This window comes from Procambarus clarkii, chromosome 59 (genome assembly GCF_040958095.1).
Source record: "Procambarus clarkii isolate CNS0578487 chromosome 59, FALCON_Pclarkii_2.0, whole genome shotgun sequence".
In the NCBI taxonomy this organism is placed as follows: Eukaryota; Metazoa; Arthropoda; class Malacostraca; order Decapoda; family Cambaridae; genus Procambarus; species Procambarus clarkii.
The window spans coordinates 21,025,573-21,045,005 of record NC_091208.1 but is presented as its reverse complement, the minus strand read 5'-3'; the positions used below and the strand labels follow the sequence as shown (position 1 = coordinate 21,045,005).

Below are 19,433 nucleotides of genomic sequence, written 5' to 3'. Positions count from 1 at the left end.
ACGAAACAGAGCGGCCGGAGAAATATAAGGAAATTCACTTTTGTAAACAGAGTGGTAGACGGTTGGAACAAATTAGGTGAGAAGGTGGTGGCCAAAACCATCAGTAATTTCAAAGTGTTGTATGACAGTGCTGGGGGAGACGGGACACCACGAGTGTAGCGCTCTGTAACTACACTTGGGTAATTACCAAAAGAGAGATGCAGAATAGGAAACAGGATTGATTCAACAAATTGAGAGGGCGAGACCAAAAGATTAAAAAATTTAATAAGTATAGTAAGAGATCAAACCCTCAAACATACCACTAATACAAAGCAGCAAGGAACAACTACACAGATTGAGTAGCCTTCCTTAAACCTTGGCAAGTGTTTCATGTCAGTTACAATAGATGTTAGCCTTCGTTTTAATAACCTTAATTGCTAGGCAACTTCTAATGGTGAGGAACACAAGATGTAGGAAAGTTGTTGTACAAGATTCATTTATCAGAGACTGTCATTCAATAACACTAGTATGTCTTTATTAAAACACAGTAATTGTTTACAAAATTACTTTTTACTGGGTAAAAGTTATACCAAAATTGTACTTTTTCTGGGTAATTAAATTACCCAGTTTACATTGCTCCTGGGACTTTTTCTTTGTTTATCCACAGGGGCGGTGTATACACTCCAGCAGCAGCCTTCCTCAAGACAAGTCTGCGCTCACGTCTGGAAGAGAATGGAATAAGTTTTGTTATCAAGGAATAAATTCTCTGAACTTGTATACAGGGAATAAGGGACCAAACTTCACTGACACCAAATTTATAAATGCATATAACCATTATACTGTATTCCTTTAAAGGGCTTTGATTATTTTCAGTGATATATTTATATGTACTGTATTTAGTATACAAATATTTGGGAACTAGTAAAGGGGAATGAAAAAAATCTTAGCAAATGCTTATTGAGTTTAGAGCCTTTTGAATGTAATTACAAAGATTCAAAATGCCCATTCATCTTTTTAAAGTTGACAGTTGGAATAAAGCTCTTTTGCTCTGTATAAGTAAATGTGCCACTAGCAGAATGATAAGATGAAGCTGAAGAGAATTCATGATGAAATACATTTTTCTTGAACAATAGTTTGCAAAAGAATCTTGACAGTGTAACATACGTTTGTGTTACGTTGTTGGGTTGATTAGATACACAGTGTTTAGCGAGTTTCATATTTATTTAGTAGTCATGGGTACAGCAGTGTCGTAGACGTTGAGACGAAGCCTGGAGCAGAGAGAGGCCGGAGTCGTGGAGCTCCAGGCTTCGTCTCAACGTCTACGACACTGCTGTATCCAGGACTACTAAATAAATATGAAACTCACTAAACACTGTGTATCTGATCAACCCAACAACGTGTAACAAACGTACGTTACAACAGCCCAAGTATAGATATTGCACTCATATATTCAGAACAAGAGTACAACTATACAGTTGTACATAATTAATAATTGTTAAATTACTTCAGTGTCTAGTCTTACATTTCATTACAGTAGTTATGTACTGTACAATATTTACGTGTTGTGTGTTAAAAGGCAGATTTTCCTTGAACCTTCGTGTATTATAGTTTGAGCGGGCAACAGCATGATAATGGGCTGTAATACATCACTCCCCATTGTCATTGACTAAGCAATAATTGTTAAAGCCCTTAAATTTACTTTACCTATTTACAAGAAGGTACAATGGGTTTGAGAGGTTATATAATATTGGTACAGTATTTTTACATCCTTGCAAAGCAACTCTCATTTCAGGCAGGTCCTTAATCTAACAGGTCAGGCAAGATGAAAAGGAACATTATAGCAAAATTTTTTAGATCAACATATAACAGCAATATAAATTTAGAGGTGATTACACTGGTGAAAATGTGTCTTTAGTACTTAATATTGGGGGAGTGGGTAGCACAAGATAGTGAGTTTGAAGCATAAAGTAAGAAACCAAGGATGAAATTAGGTACTTGGTTATTCTTTTGAACAAGGCATAGGTTGGATAATTTTTTTAATTTATTAGGGAGCGAGTTTCATAGACTGGGTCCTTTTATTTGCAGTGTTTGTACAGATTTAGTTAGACTGGGGATATCAAAGATATTCATTTCTGGTGTGGTGCTCATGGAATCTATTACAACCATCAAGGAAAAGTTTCAGATCAAGATTGGCATTTAAGACACAGGGTTTTATATATGTATGTAAATAGCACAATAGAACGTGTGGAGTGCGTGTTTAGTGACTTAACCAGAGGGGCTGTGCGTTGTCTGTTGGTTACAGTGCTAATAGATTTTTGCAGTGATGATGGGCTTTAGGTAATTTGCAGTGGATAAACCCTATGCACAGATAGCATATGCAAGATAAGGATAGATTAGAAAGTAGTATAATGAGAGTAATGGGGGGGGGGGACATTATGTCTGATTTTAGAGTATACCGGCTGTTTGAGCCTTTTCTTTTTGGTTGTGTTGTATGTGGGTGCTCAAGTTGTCTATGTATAAGCCAAGAAACTTTCCTTATTTTTATTGCTAATGTTAACATTGTCTATTTGAAGTTTTTTATAATTTGCCTCCAAATATAATGGTGTAGGTCTTTTCTATGTTTAGTCAGTTTTTTGGTTGACATCCATTAGTGAACTTTTTTTTCTAAATTTATTATTTACAGTATTATTTAATGTGGGGATTGGGGGTCAGAAAATGAAGGTAGTGTCATCAGCAAATATTATAAGTTTAAGAATGTTATAAACATTTGGAAAATTATTGGGGATTATGGGAATTCATTTTTGTCAAGGGCTGTGTGGATTACATTAAGCCGACTAATAATAGAATCATTGGTACTCTTTTTTTTTTTGGGGGGGGGGAACAAAGCAAAACTGGTAGGGACTTAATATGTTGAGTTTTACAAGGTAAGAATAAAGCCATTTGTAAAAAATTTGTTGAAATATTTTTGAAAGTACCTGTATAGGTAATTTGATATTGTCTAATTGTTAATTAGCTGTCTCGCCTCCTTTATGAACTGGCATTACTCTTCCTTTTTTAAGAATATTTTGAAACATGACAGATTTGTTGAATAGCAGAGCTATGGGTAGTTAGAGCGGCATTATTATATACCGTAGATGGTATTTCACTAACGTTCCCAGCTTTGGTTGTTTTAACTGATTGAATTATGGATAAGTCTGTTGGGCTGACAGGTAAAAAAAAAAATAGTAGTGTTAGGATAGCTGTTGGTGAGATATGTAGTAACATGTCTAGGTCTCTTAGAATTTGTTAGCACCTTGCAATTTCACCTTCAGACAATGTAAACATTAACACTAAAAATGATGGAAAGTTCCTTGGCCCATACATGGATAAGAGACTACGCTTCAGCACTAACATACAACACAGCCAAAAACAGTCTCTTAAAATTGGATATGTTCCCACTGCTCTCCTTTCATTATACTGTACTCTCTAATCTATCCTAACATACAGTATCTGTACATGAAGTGAAACCACTGCAAATTACCTCAAACCCATCAAACACACTGCAATCAGAACTATCATGGACAACAGCCCCACTGTTTAAGTCCTTAAACATGCACTCTACACATTTTCTTATGCTATTTACATGTATAAAATCTTATTCCTAAATGCTAATCCTAATCTGAAACTCTTAATAGATGTAATAGAACCCATTAGCACCACAACATAAATATAATATTGCTAGTCAGACTAAATCTCTGCCAACTTTCCATGCAAAGTAAAGAACCTAGTCAAAGAGACTCACTCCTTAATAAATTATCCAACCTATACTTTGGGTACTTTTTGCTTTTACTTTTGAATAATTTCATCTCATGGTTTCCAACTTTATGCTACCCTACTCATCCAATCAAGTACTTTTGACATAGATTAGTTATTGAAATTGTCAATTTGTAATGTAGTTATGTTGAACTCAAATTGTTACCATTATTGTTTAGCTTGAGGACCTGCCCGAAACACTATGCTGTTGGTGGCTTTGCAAGATTGTTACGAACCAAAATGTATGTACTTTCTCAACCCATGTACCTTCTTGTATAAAAATAAATAAATTCTAAGTGAGGAGAAGGGATGCTGGTGGAGGAGAGGGAGCAGGACGCTGTGGAACGGGGAAGGTTTGCGTGTATGGGGAGGTGTGGCGGGGGACGTGCACTTATAGGTGGAGAATGGGCTTTTTAGATGGCAGGCTAGGCAGATATGTGGATTGAAATTTAAATAAGTTTATTGAGGTAAAATACACACAAAGGGATGAGGTAGCTCAAGCTATTCTCACCCCGTTCAGTACATCGTGTTAATAAATACAAAAACACATCACAAACAATAAACATATTACCAAACATTGAGATAAATGTCTACAGTTCATCCTTTACACAAGTAATGTGGTACCAGACGTACACAAATACTTTTATGACCTAGATATACTGTATAGATAATTTGCAAGTAACATGCAGATAATTCAACAAAAAGTTAGTCTTGGTGCAAAATTCTTATGTCTCAAGAATATCATCAACCTTTCCGTTGTGACATCCTGGCTATTTGTTCAGGAACAGTCCTTATATGTTGATGGTGGTCTTGTGAAGGGACACTTGGTTAAGGTGTAAGGAGGCACTCGGAGAGAACTAGTAGAGTGAGTGGAAGGGCAGGAAACGTTGCTGTTTGAATTGTTTTACTTTGCTTTGGTTGGTAAAATGAAAGCAAAGTTTTTGTTTGCTTTCGAAAGCAAACGAAAGTTTTCGTTTGCTTTCGAAAGTTGAAAGCAAATGAAAGTTTGCTGGTTTGACCAGCTGGTTGACCAGACCACCACCAGGAGGCTTGGTCAGAGACCAGGACAAAGGAACCCTTGAAATCAATGCAAGGTAACCACAAAGAGGTGGAGCCCAAGAACTACATTTCCTTCATTATCTTAGTTTAATACACAGTACTGTAACTATTTTTTAATTTAAATTTAACTATTAATAGCTAAATTATAACATAACTAGAGGCAGGGCCCAAGAAATAAAGTCCAACATGACAGACTGATCCTTTAAATTACAAGACACCAAAATTACAGCTTATCCCTGACATGCTATACGACAATGTGCTGGGAAGACGGGACACCACGAGCGTAGTTCTCATCCTGTAACTACACTTGGGTAATTACGAATATCACCTTTTTGATGACTGGTAATGCCAACTATGACCCTGACACAAGGGGGGGGGGATCCTTTTTAACTATGAAAGTGTAATCCGAATGGGCCCAAAACTGAAAATTCATCTTTAAGCCTTTATTCCCATTACTGAGCTCAAACACCATCTTGGGCTCCACACATGTTAACACGTAGCCCTTGGCATCACACCTTGCGCACTCACACTACCCTTGACCCTCAAGGGTGAGAAGCAGTGACAGTATGAAAATGACATCGCGAGTAAAGCAAAGACCCAACCAAAACTGCTCTACAGCCACATCAGGAGGAAAACAGCAGTGAAGGAACAAGTGATGAAACTGAGAAAAGGGGAGAACAGATACACAGAATGACAAGGTGGTGTGTGAAGAACTCGTAAAAGTGGAGCTGTTGGGGCTGACAATCTCACCACAGATACTGAAAGAGGGTGCAGAGGCACTAAGTGTGCCACTCTATGGTCACAGGAAACAGGAGAGCTACCAGAAAGCTGGAAGACAGCTAATGTAGTCCCAATATACAAAAAGGGTGACAGGCAAGAGGCACTGAACTACAGTGCAGTTTCCCTAACTTGTATACCATGCAAGGTTTATTTTATTTATCTATTTATACAAGAGTTCTTACATTCTTTTACAGCCACTAGCACGCATAACGTTTTGGTCCAGTCCTTAATCCTCTGAACCATCGCAAGGTAAGGTAACCACAAATGCTGCTCATTCCATCCGTAACACCACGCATGCTTCGCACACTATCCTTGACACTATACATGCTGTACGCACATCTTAGCACCACACACACACTGCGCCCCTCTCGGTATTATTACCACATCGAAAGCATATACTTCTAACATGCAATCAACTATTATAATAATCAATATTCCGACTAATCTATTTCAGTCAAAATATTAGTACTAGGTGTCCTAAGCATTGAAATAGTTAACATGTTAGCCCATGTAAACGATTTGTGTTTTGGATATCAAAGATAGGATAAGATCCATATCAGGAACAATTTGCTACGTTATGAAACTTGGGTTCTACATGACTCGAGCTACTACACCCTTCGTTACCCCTCTGCAACATAGCACACGCATTATGTAAAACGCAAGTTCTGTTTACAGACTATGAAAAACATTACATCAACTAGTTTAAAGCATCAAGTTGGATACATACGATGACCTGACTGGTTGGTAAACCCCGTACACCGACAATAGCACCACTTCCGTAGTTCACGGTACGCCGCGTGGCCTCTGGATTACACAATCCACTAACACAAAGGAGCACTCTGGCACAAGCACATAATCAACAAAGGACCAAATTTTCTTTTGTATATATACAACTGCAAAACTGTATGCCTGCAAGCCAGACATCAGTTGCCCTGAAACTGTGTCCGTGGCTGGGCTGGTCGTTCCCGGTTGTACAGAAAGTGTCTACTATTTTAACACTATCCAGGTAAAACTAATTTGCCGATTTAATTCATTTAAAAACACACATTGCTGACGATAGACCTTTTATACCCTTTATATGTCAACCTTCCATTCTGTCCAGGATCCCGGATTCAATTCTCGGGAGACAAAAATGATTGGGCACATTTCCTTTCATCTAATGCCTCTGTTAACCTAGCAGTAAATAGGTACACGGGAGTTAAGCAACTATTGTGGACTTACATCCTGGGAAAAGGTCAGTAGTTTGACCTTGGGGAACCTCCATACACTCCTAATGTACTGTATGTATACACAGGCTTCCTGTTCCCGACAAAACGAGATATTAGGCCATTTGTTTAATAGTGTAATAAAACTCATATTGTGCCACTGATTTTATTCAGTTTAACATTTCATTTTAAATTTTCTTAAAATATTTCGTTAGACCAACCCCTCGTCTAAGTTGTCTGCCAATTAATTCCCACATTAGCCACCCAAGGCGAGAAGGTTGTCCAACGCAACCATTGCGACACGGACCGCTGGGTACATGACGCACACACTGAGCACACACGCTCATCACTCATACCATATTGACTTGATGCTGGCTTTTTTTTGTTACAGTTTGGTAAAATTTTAAGTAAGTAACTTTACAAATTGGGCGAAATAATTATAAGAGGGCAAACCTGTAAGGCATCGTTTTTGGAAAGTATCAATGCTAGTGCAATAGATCAAGAAGTGATTCACTTGCAAGGAAGCTTGTAAAAACTGTGTATCATCTACTGGTCACACATATATTCATAGTACTCTCCATATAACCTGCATTTTAAACGTTAATCCATAACCATATATGCTAACAATAGATCTTAGCTTGCAGAGATGCGGGCGCCTGCGGTTGACGCGTGGAGCGTCATGTTCCTGGCACTTGTGGTGGTGCTGGAGGTGGCCCAGGCAGACCTCGGTACCTGCAGGTACATTAAGAACATCAGTGCCTGCCTTAACGATGGCACCGGAGAGGTGACCCTCACCCTGGAGGCAGGCACCGCAGAATGCCAGCCACGCATCACTAAACCCTGCCACCGACGCTATGTTCTCCGAAATAATGACCCTTAAACTCTAAAAAATACAGATGTACTATTAATGAATCTACCCTACGTCATTATCTAGCTTGGTGTTGAATATTGCATATTTCTGCCTGCTTTTGCCAATTACAAGTGCTTTAAATAAAATACATCCCTGTAGCCGTTTTTTTAAAAGCCAAATGTACATTACCGATACATGAAACCAAGTTCAATCTTTAAGGGAGAAACAGGATACAAATTGTGTGTAACAATGTTAGGCTTATTAGCTCGTTGGGATTATAAAAGATGTGTTGCTAGTGCAGACTTTTACTAATTTGTTATTTCCTAGACTTCCAGCTTTTACACCTATGCAAAGCATGATATATGGTGTACCTTCAGTACATACCCTGTGTAAGGTATGATATATCATATAATATAGCTCCAGTATACCAGTATATACATTATACAATGTAGCTCCAGTATGTACCGTGTAAGGTATGATACTAGCCTTCCCATTGCAGCATAAATACTGTAGTCCAAAGACGATCAACGAGGTGTTGTGGAGGAAATATCATCTAACTACTGTTCAATAATATACATTTCGACAAGCTTCGAATGATTTGACAAGTTAATCCTAAGACTGGGAATGTTTAGGTCGACGCAGAGGCGCCTGGCAGATGAATATTGTGTGCAATACCAAAAACAAGCTTGACGAGTTCCCAATACCAAATTAGATGAGTTACAAGATACAAATACAAGATTAGTGGAAAGGTACCTATACAAGGTTAGTGGAAAGGTACCTAAACAAGGTTAGTTGAATGATCTCATCACAAGATCAATGCAGTGGAAAGATTAAAATTCAATATTAGTGACAAGGTTAAAAAAAACAAGATTAGTCTAGTACCAACTTGCCAATACAGTACCAAGAACCTTAATGATAAAATATAAACTAAACAAAATCCTATGCCCGCAGAAAGCACTTATGAGTAGGCATACAATTAAATGGAGAGCAGAAAGGCCTCCAGTTGCTGTTCAAGTATGGGAACACAAATCTTTCAAAACTATAATAATAAATCATTACATATATTCAATATAAATCTTGTGTGACGGATTTTATTATGAACAATGACGCGAAGGAAATCCATGCAAATTAAGCCTTTGACACTTGCTATTCAGTCATCAATTTGAATTTAATAATGAAAATTAAGTTTTTCCCCCACACCTTGCCCGAAACGCTGTGCGTATTAGTAGCTTCAGGCATTGTATATACTAGCATCTGGCAATGGGATATGTCTCAAATATCTCTTAGAGATATCCGATTCATAAGTGATACTGAAGCCGTTCAAAAACAAAAATAAAGTAAATTTATGTTGAAATGCACGTAGTACCTGTCGTATGTTGCTACGAGAGATTTAAAAGTAACCCAAAAGTCTAATTTATGTAGTGGAAACGCATTACAAAACGCTTCACAAAGAACGTAGAAGTTGAGGCAACTTTAAATAGGCGAGTTCCCGAACTCTGTATGCTGCTTATCTTTTCCCACCACCACCCACGGGAGGAGGGGCCACTACCTCCCACAGAATGGGCATTGGGGCCCATGCCGCTCACGGAATGGGTATAGTGTGCATAACAAATTAACTAAGATGCTGCTCTACACGTGAACCTTTAGGAGTGAATTCCACGAATTACCAATGCTTCCCGACTTGGCACAATGCATGTCCGTCACGCGTATTGTTCGTCCGTCACGCGCAATGCACGCCCATCATGCGTATTGTACGTCCGTCACGTGCAATGTATGTTCATGTATAATGCACATCCATCATGCGCAACACGCGTCTATCGCTCCAAATGTAAAGGCAAAATGCATAATTGTAATTCTCTAAAAGTTTGTAAACGATTTGATCTAAAAACAGACCATACTGACAGAGAAGATACAATGCTTTAACGTGTTAGGTACTCGCCCAGAAAGTAGTATTTATACAATTGTAGTCGCTTTATACAACACGCCCATAGGCATAAATCACTGCATTCACAGTCAGATGCAAGGCCAGACGACTGTGTAATTCCATAAAAATTACAATTGCGCTTATTACATTAATGCCAAACCCAAACTGGCCGAGACCGCCATATGCAACACCTAAGTGTCCTTGAATCAGTGCGCGGATCCCCGTGGACCATAACATGCATGTATAATGAGACTTTCGAATACAAAGCCACAGAGATACGGACGCAAATCTTTTGGCATCAGTAGCTCACCACTTCCTCATGAGTCTGGTTGGTCCGCCAGAGCTGAGCAGGTCTGTCTACTCTCTAACCAACACTAACTAGGTAAGCATTACCACGGATTTTAACGATAGTACCTTTACGATTGTTAAAACTATTGTCGCCAGCGGCTGCTAGTTTCCAACTACACCAGCACACCCATATATAACATTTAACGGTGATGCTTGTTGTAGATACGGTCAGTATTTACGTTTTATTAAGGTGTAGAAGGCATCTTTATATGGCTGCAGTCTGTGGCTCCTATCTGTTCTCACTCTGCTTTTCATAGAGTCGAATTCCCCAAACACGCCGAGCAGGTTTCAACAATAGACTGGATAGTACATGGGCGAGATGGAGTGTAAACTTAATCTTGAATCAAATTCGTTGTCACAACTTGCCTATAACATCCTTCTTGATCAATACCTGTATTTTACTTTGTGTCTGTGATAACAGATCGGGTAGTTTCTTTTTGTATTCTACCCTAACATTTATTTGCTAGCCTCTTATGTTGTGTTTAAACATTCCAAAGTAAAAAAAAAAAAAAAAAAAAGTTTATTATTAGGTCAAGGTTAGTCGAAGCATTAATTATGTTATTTGAGATATTAGGTTACCACAACGCTAATCCTTTTGTTAAAAAGTAACTGTAACTGTACTTGGAACAAACGCCTTGTGCAGCTCTGACATCCTTCCTTTCGTCTGAGTCACACACTTCAAGATTTGTACCGTCTTATCAGTTTAAGTTAAGATACCCCCCCTCTTTATTTTACTGGACAGGTAGACAAGTATTAAAAGCGCTCATTACTCCCTGATCTCAGCCTCGTGTAATATTTTGTGAGCTGACTATGCTGGTATTAGTCACTTTCCTAGTCATTGGAAATAACCAAGCTCTGACGATTTGACAAGCGTCAAATTTTAAGCGGTTTTACCTTACTAGACTCTTATAAAGCTAGGCTACGCACCTATCAAGGCGGTTGCTCAATAGTCCCAGGAAGCGTCAGTATTACAGTGCTTTAAATTTCACTAAACCACAACAATCGTTTACACTGGACTCTGCAGTGTAAAATTTACAATGCCAAATAAGACACTACAGACTGGAAAGATGATGTATATTGCATTCCATATAATGCATGCAATATACGGACTGATGGAGGGATGCTTGAAAAAAATCTTGAAGGGATGCAATGTGGTCAACCCCGACCTGCCAGGACCGTTACATACCGCCCTTAAATCCATATGAATAGTTGGGTGAAGCTAGCAAGTTCCAAGTACGTTTATTGAGACAATAAGATACATCTCAAAAGGATAGAGTGAAATAGCCTAAGAGTGGCTTAGACTATTTTTACCTTCCTCTACTTCAGGTCCCTCAAGGGGCTCACAAATCCATATAGAGGTGAAGCTAACTCCAAGCGTCTACCCTACTAATTTAGTCAAACAAAACGACAGGTGCACACCTTTATAATGATTTATTTATATATAACGAAGTACCGATTCTGAATACCCAGTATGTTAAAACTGATGAATGCGTGACCGAGGTCAGCCGCGTCTTGGAAAAACATGCTGGAAGATGGGTTTAAAGCGAATAAGAGGGAATCTGCGAGTGTGATTAATCCGTCAGTGTGGATGCGTGAGGGAACGAGCCAGCCAGTATGGTAGGGGGATCGGGAATAAAGTGGGGGTAGAAATAGCCTAAGCTAAGCTACTCTGCGAGTGTGATTAATCCGTCAGTGTTGATGAGTGAGGGAACGAGTCAGCCAGTATGGTAGGGGAATCGGAAGTAAAGTGGGGGTAGAAATAGCCTAAGCTAAGCTACTCTCTCTTTGAGATATATTTCTTGTCTCAATAAACATACTTGAACCTGAGCGGGAGTAGAGCACTAACTTTTGCCAATGGTTTGACTTGTGATATTTTTTCACAAGATCATCAACATATTATATAGAAGCGATTGGATAAAAAAAAATCACTAGTACGTACAGTGTTGCACAATTCCACGCTAAACAGCAACGTTGCAAACTCAAAACCTACACGCATTTAAATGATGCATATTTGTGACGTCACTACCCAATATTTCAACAATCTACGCGCGTCGTTTTGTAATATAAGAATATTCTAATACCATTTGAATTATGCAATCCTTGTCCAAACAAAGTTAAATATTTGCAATTCAGGCAGTGAAATGGTATTGTGTCGTGCTATCTTCGAAATATGGCTTAGCAAGCAATTATTATTAGATGCTTTAGTTATGCAACTGTTTAAAAGAAACAAATTTTATGAACAAAATTCATGACCTTTTACTACAGTATCATAGTTTAGAAAATACAAAAGAATATCAAAGTAGTTTAGCCCGTAAAGGTTTATCAAAAATATAACTGGGTAAATATTTAATTTAAATTCAACTCTACGTTTTCTTATATATCAGTGTACAGAATAACAAGTGTATACTGTCCAACAACTTGGGCTGGACGGTAGAGCGGCGGTCTTGCTTCATGCAGGTCGGCGTTCAATCCCCGACCGTCCAAGAGGCTGGGCACCAATCCATCCCCCCGTCCCATCCCAAATCCTTAACCTGACCCCTTCCCAGGGCTATATAGTCGTAGTGGCTTGGCGCTTTCCCCTAATAGTTCCCTTCCTCATCCATATTGACATGAGGAATGTGATACAGAGTGAGAATAGAAAGACACAGGACGAGATTAAATAGTAAACATATGATTGCGACCAATAACGCTTTATAACGAAAACATTAACTCGTGCCCTTAACCCACAAGTTATGGGTACGAGTTGGTTGCTGAATACATAAGTGGGATTTAAAAGTGGTCTTTTAAAGCAATTACGCAATTAGATGAATCATGCGAGGCGAATACAATGTTTGATACAGAATGCTAAATACACTTAGTTTTTGGTGTTAAACAAGTGGAAAGAGCTAGTGGAATTAGTGTTCTTTCGAACAAATGCGAGAGAAATAGAAGACTAAGTCTTAATGGATACTGCAACCCATCCTTCTGTTTAGATAGTACCTATTAAGGGTATTTACGGGCTCACCATAGCCCGTGCTACTTGGAACTTTTTGTTCGTACCTAATCTTAAACAACCTATTATGACGTTCGTCAATAGTCACGAATTCGTACGTATTTAGCTTTTAGATAGTAGTATACCGACTAGTAAGGATTTATTTTAAAATAAATGAAGCTAAAATTATACTTAAATATGCCTAGGCCTTGTATAGCACACACACGAACTATATTAGGCCTCAGATATCGTGTATTAGGCCTAGGAAAGTTAGGTTAGTTTAGTTTGTAAAAGCAACACAAGTTAAAAATAGTTTTCCGGTTTGTCCAACTCAATAGCTTAAATTTCTACTTTTAATTTCGTTATACGTCGGTATATATACAGTACTATGATCCTCATCATTACTTTAAGTACTACCAAAACAGGATGGACTGGGATATTGTGGATATACAATGAAGTAGATTTTCAAGAGAATGATGTTACAAAGAGGTATAGAAAAAGACATGTTAAGTTGAAAGATAAACAATTAGGAAATTAGAAATATTAAGCATGCATATACGGTTTTGCAGCAATATACAATTCCCAAATTAATTAAAAACTGTACCACACAGAAAGATATATGGATATAGATAGATGTATGACTTGGGTCTAATTTGGCACAGGGCTGGCGATTTCATCTTAAATTTGACGTCTTCTGACAGTCTGCCTCAATAAGTTAGATAGCTTACTTAGGTTCGAACACTTTAGAAAGACAAAACAACTGCACTGTTGTCAAATCTTAATAAAATTAAGAACGTGCTGGACCGTAAGTTACAAGGGCTTCCCCACATCTGTATGCATGACAGACTGAAGAAATGTAGGGAATGAATGGGGGTTTATATTGACAATCTTTAACCTTTGAATATGTTGTTATCCTTCAAAATATCGCCCATGAAAGTGGGCGATGGTGATAACAATGGACAATGAATATTAATACCCGGCTAACAAAACGGCTGATAGATCTAGTTAAATTTGAAGCGAGAGAGATTAAAAAACACAGGAGTCAGAAAGGCAAAACAACTTAAACACATTTTTTCTTTCCAGAAGCGATGCATCTGAAAGTGACCTTGGCTGCAGCCGCCACGGTAGCAGGGGCTGCCTTCTGGGGACCAGCTGCAGCCCACACCGAACCCTTCAGCCAAACCGGCTCCGACTCCTTGCACACCCACCTCAGACTAGCTCGATCCCTGTCGTCCCAAAAAACGCCGCCACCTTCTCCAAACCCGGAGGAGGCTGACAGCGACGCGTGTGATGAGAATGAGGAAAGCATGGATGCCGGCAAACGTAAACAAGCACGCAAGGAAAACAAGAAAAAAAATCCTTTTAAATATTTCCAGTAATAACCACGTTCACAGGGGTTAGCTAAATTTGTATCTTTTCTCGAGCTGAACTAGCTGACGACACTATAGATCTTACACACGTCAGTAGCTGGCGAGAAATGTTAGAATGTTCATTAAGACTTCGACAAAAAGGACTAGACCCACAAAATCAGGTTTCTACATACTATGGAGAAGCATGAACCTATTCAAGCTGCCTCACTCTCATACACTCAGCACATCCACTGCAACAACTTCAAAACCATGTATGCTTGCAAGATGAGAGGCAGTTTTTCTCTATATTATAAGAAGATTTTTATGTACTTGCAATTAGCATGAAAAAATATTGTATTTAGTAAATTAAAAAAAAATGTATCTGCTTTTTCAACAGTACAATTCCTCGTAAATGCATAAGTGACTGGTCCCTTCAACCTGTAAAAATTGCCTGGACCTACCAGAATGTATTCCAGTTGGGGAAATACGGCGAAGAGCTACATAAGTACTAGTATATACATTATATATATATCCATTCATTATTACTACATTACACGTCATTGTAAACTGCTGGCTACAACACAACTCATGTTAATACACTGGAAAAGGGAAGCAAGGTATTATCAGGAGGAAGTGCCAAGCCGATATGTCTACAGTATTTAGAATAGAAAAAAGGAAGGAGCTGGGATGTGAGGACGGAGTGAAACAATGACGACTAACTGCTTGAACTATCGGGGGATTGAATGCCAACCTGAAAGAAGCGAATCTGTCGTCGTAACAACTAAACAAGGTGGTTTGGCGGCTATATTTTTCCAGAGTATTATCCCTTCACCAGTCAAACTGACCTACCTAGCACCGCATTCCTCATACTCGAGCCTTATATTCTCCCTTGAGTAACAACTATAACCCCGTTGTCAGGGACAGGCCTGGTACTTAGGCTTGTATTGAGGTCGCCAGCTCCCCCCCCCCCCCCACACCCTTCCTCCCAAAAGTAACTACTAACGTTCCCAAAGACGTTATCCACAACAGTTGTCTGACTCCCGGGTATCTACGCATTGCTAAGTGAACAGCGGAATCGGGTGAAAGAAAATGTATAGCCTAGCAACTACATCGAATAGTGCAATGAAGCCTAATTGTATGTGAAATGTATATATACTATATTAGATATAATAAAGGATAGATTGGTTAGAGAAAGGCGGGGCCCAAGAGCTAATAGCTCGATTCTGCAGGCACAAATACAAGAATGTAACAACTCTTGTATATATCTCAAAAAAAAAAAAGTCCATAAGCCTACCTGATGACCCAGAATATCCTCCAGGCAGGTGACGGCCCTCCATTACCACTCTCTGGAACCCCGCTTGGCATGTGTCCATGTTCAGTTCCTGCGCCTATGGACGTTTTCCTGCTGCCTGACAGTCTCTTTCTCTCCCTGGGTCACCTGCTGGTCCGCCATTCACACCTTTCTTTGAAGATACTATCAGGACGAGAGCTGGAATACGTCCTCCCCCTCCAGTGTCTAGGCCAACAATGGTTGGTGGTGGTTCTTCATTTACTAACTTCAACTCTCTTTTAAATTTGACCTGTAAATTACGTTTTAAAATTTTGTGGTTTATACATAGCCACTATTTTCTGATAACAAATAATATAAATAGTTTAGGAAAACAGGAAAATTTTATTCTGCGCCGTTTTAAAGACAACTTAGAGTTCAACCAGGACGAGGAGTTCCAGCAACGCGCGACCCAATACTATCAGCGCTTTATTAAAGTATTTCTTTCTTCATAAATAGTTTATATTACACTAAATATTTTCTTTAATACAAAATAAAAATAAACTCATTTAAGAGCCACAGTTACAAGATCAGTCTGCAGTTGCTTATTGCACAGTATGTAGATAAGAAACAGCCAATACTGCATTTTGACTACCGCAGGATGCATAGGGTTAAATTAACCATTTTGAATAATCAAGCGGACCTTCGACTTCAAGAAAAAGAATATAGTGATTCAATTGTACAAATCTCTGGTGCGCCCCCATTTGGATTACTGTATCCAAGCATGGAGACCTCATCTTCAGAAGGATATAGCTGCTCTGGAGAAATGCAACACCTGGCAATAAAATTCATTCCAGAGATAAGGCCTCCTTGCGACCAGCGGGCCTCGCCCTTCGGGGGGGGGGGGTCCGGCCAGCTGGCCTGCGGTGGGGGTGCAGCGCCGGTCGGTCTCCAAGTGTCCCGCTGTCCGCAGCTAATCCTTTGCCCAGTCTAGGTGCTAGTAAGAGTCAGGAAACACTTCTTATTCCTTGGCGGCCGGCCTCACGCCCTGGGAAAAACTTCTCCCACTTGTCATATCAGTTTTCCCCAGTCACTAGGTATTTTCTGCCCGCCTGTTAATTCTAGGATTTCCCATTATGTCTTGGTCGGGCTCCGTTAAGTGTTGTGTCTATACACTTTATTTCCCCTTTGTGTCCTGACTGTTATACCTAGTTCTAATTATATTTCATCTGCCATTAGGTTTCTGCAGAACGTGTTTGCCATGTCTAGGCTATGCTTACTACTACGGGGGTACATTTTAAGTTAATTAGTCCTCAGACATGGACATGTTACATTTGTTAATTCCTACTTATATTATTTACATGTTCTGCAGAATTTAATTTACTAATAAAAAATTTAAGCCCATTCGGCCTGTGTCTTTTTCCCCCTGGTCAGAAAATGAACTTTACTTTACTAATATCTAATCTGTGACTAAAACGTAAGAACGACTTTATCTATGCCTTTTTGATAACATATACAATTATAAGCTTTATTAGTGAATCTCTATTAAACAATATATCAGAGTGTGTAAGGTTCGGTGTTCCATGTGCGAAGAGACATGGGAGATTTTACATCAGTACAGTAAATGTTTTAAGTAGCGAACGCATACTAACGAATAACGATTAGTATAGACCAACACTATTGTTCTATGAAGTCGATTTAACTTCGACATGTATTTTTCAATAAGTCTTAAATATTTTCTGGCTAGTTATGTTGGATATTATTAGAAATACGTATTCTACTTGTTAATATAATAAACTAAATTTGCGATCATTTAAGGAGAGAAGTGCGACGACTGGATCACTGTGTACAGAAGGTTGATATGCAAACAAACACTTTCCAGACAACAATATATCTTGGATAAGTCGCTCCACAACATGGACACCTGGACCGTTGACTTCCTATGAGGCCACATATTTACTTATTTCATAATGGAAGTATATTATTTTATAGTAAATATATGTTTTCTCGTGTTCTGCATTAAGCACCAACATTATAGTGAATAAATATACCATATTTCTTCATTATTTAAGTAATGCTAGGAGGCTTTGAGTAGCTTTGGGTCATTAGGTGAACAGAATCTCCAATAGATGGGGCGAGAGTCGCGCTATCTCTCGCCCGAGCGAGAGTCTAAACTTATTTTAGAATTGATATATCTTTGTCCTCCAAGATGTATTTCCTTTGGTGCACTCACAATAACGAGCATATCTGTCTTTCTGAAGGCATATAATATTTTAGGCTTAATAAGCGTATCTTTGTTAATTACACACTATATTGGCAAGTGCGTAGACTTCTGCATTCCATGACCGACAAGCTACTGAATGCCACTATAAAAACGTATGCATCTTCACTTGAGCTTTATATATGTCTATGTTAAAGTATTTAAAATGAAGCTTATTTCTATCTTTCTTGAGACATATAAAACATATGTGTATTAATGAATTTACGTGAAATAAGCATTGTTCTGAGAGAGAGTTGCTCTGTCGATCAGTCTGTGCGGGGTCGGAGCTCGGCGATTATTAAAACACATGTATCTTCATTAGAACTTTATATATATCTATGGTAAAGTATTTAAAATGAAGCTTATATTTCTATCTTTCTCAACACATATAAAAACATTTGCGTTTATTAACGAATTTACGTGAAATAAGCATTGTTCTGAGAGAGTTACTCCGTTGCTCGATCTGTGCGGGATCGGAGCTCGCCGATTAGAAAAATACACGTATCTTCGCTTTAAATACGAATATGCCCATGGTAAGGCATTTAAAATGAAGATTATGTTTCTATCTTTCTTGAGACGTATAAAAATCTTACGTTTATTAACGATTCTGCGTGAAATAAGCATTGTTCTGAGATGAATATTGCGGATTTCCGGCTCTACGACCGATGAAAAATGCAACTTTTATACAACTACAAATATCTTTAGTTTTACTTTAAATTTTGTCCTGAAAGAGTTTTCATATATAGATCCAGTTTCTGCCGTTCTTCTGACATAAAAAGATCTTTGGTTTAATAAGTTATTAAGATGTTTTCAACAATATTACTAGGGCGTTCACCGATTCTAAAATGGGCGACCCTTTTGGAAACGCAACACATGGGTTGACCTGATTGATAGATGGGTCAGATTCCATCAAGGTTCGGAACAAATGCATCAATCTGGAGGATAGAATAACACTGGGTCTCGAGGATATTTTTAATATCCTCATAGCAGTCCTTTAAGTTCCTGTTTGCAGTCACAACATGCAGAAAATGATTGAGATAATGCTGGCATTTAACTGGGTATTTTAGGAGACCTCGAACTGGGTTCTTACCAATGCAGGATAAAGTAGCTGCCTCTTGAGAAGGGGCCGCAGTTCGGGTGTGATTAGGGGGTAACATAGGTATCTACACTCAACTAGGTGCTTATGGATGTGTCATCAGGTCAGGTCATCAGAATTCATCAGGTCACATATGCTCATCATGACAATGATTAAAATACTTACGCCACACGCAGGGCCAAACAAACCGTGGAAGGCAGACAGTCTTGAATGCGGGAAGCCTCGTGGGCGGTCCGTCTAATTACCACAAGCTACCACAAACTACACAAACTTCAGAAAGCTTCCTGGCAATACGTTAGTAATGAATAAATATGATATATTTACTCATTATAATGTTGGTGCTGAATGTACAACACGAAAAAACATAATTTTAATCTGAAAAAGTATCTTTTTATAAAGAAATTAGACGAAAATAAAAAGCTGGTGACGCCAAATCAAGTCGACGATCCAAGCTTCGGTTAGGTTTGGTTAAGTTAGGTTTGGTTAAGTTAGGTTAGGTTAGGTTAGGTCAGCCTAACTTAATATATCATATTTATTCATTACTAACGTATTG

At 38.7% G+C, this 19,433-nt stretch overlaps 1 protein-coding gene and 2 long non-coding RNA genes across 7 annotated transcripts in view; 2 read left to right on the top strand and 1 right to left on the bottom strand.

The window, feature by feature from the left end:
• LOC123768208 (saccharopine dehydrogenase-like oxidoreductase) overlaps positions 1-7,823 on the top strand; it is a 72,170-nt gene extending 64,347 nt beyond the window's left edge. For 4 of the 5 annotated variants that reach the window (XM_069306946.1, XM_045758642.2, XM_045758643.2 and 1 more), the window contains one exon: positions 647-7,823. In XM_069306946.1, coding sequence (XP_069163047.1) covers positions 647-740 — 94 coding nt within the window. In that variant the 3' untranslated portion in view covers positions 741-7,823. The remainder of the gene's footprint in view (positions 1-646) is intronic. The other variant, XR_011223251.1, reaches the window with a different exon arrangement.
• LOC123768211 (uncharacterized) lies at positions 531-19,110 on the bottom strand. Its single transcript, XR_006774067.2, has 4 exons — positions 19,046-19,110; positions 15,552-15,837; positions 7,441-7,547; positions 531-701 (listed from the first exon to the last, which is right to left on the bottom strand). It is a non-coding gene; the product is annotated as an uncharacterized lncRNA (long non-coding RNA).
• LOC123768210 (uncharacterized) lies at positions 9,529-14,636 on the top strand. Its single transcript, XR_006774066.2, has 2 exons — positions 9,529-9,971; positions 13,992-14,636. It is a non-coding gene; the product is annotated as an uncharacterized lncRNA (long non-coding RNA).
• Positions 19,111-19,433: the final 323 nt, after the last annotated feature.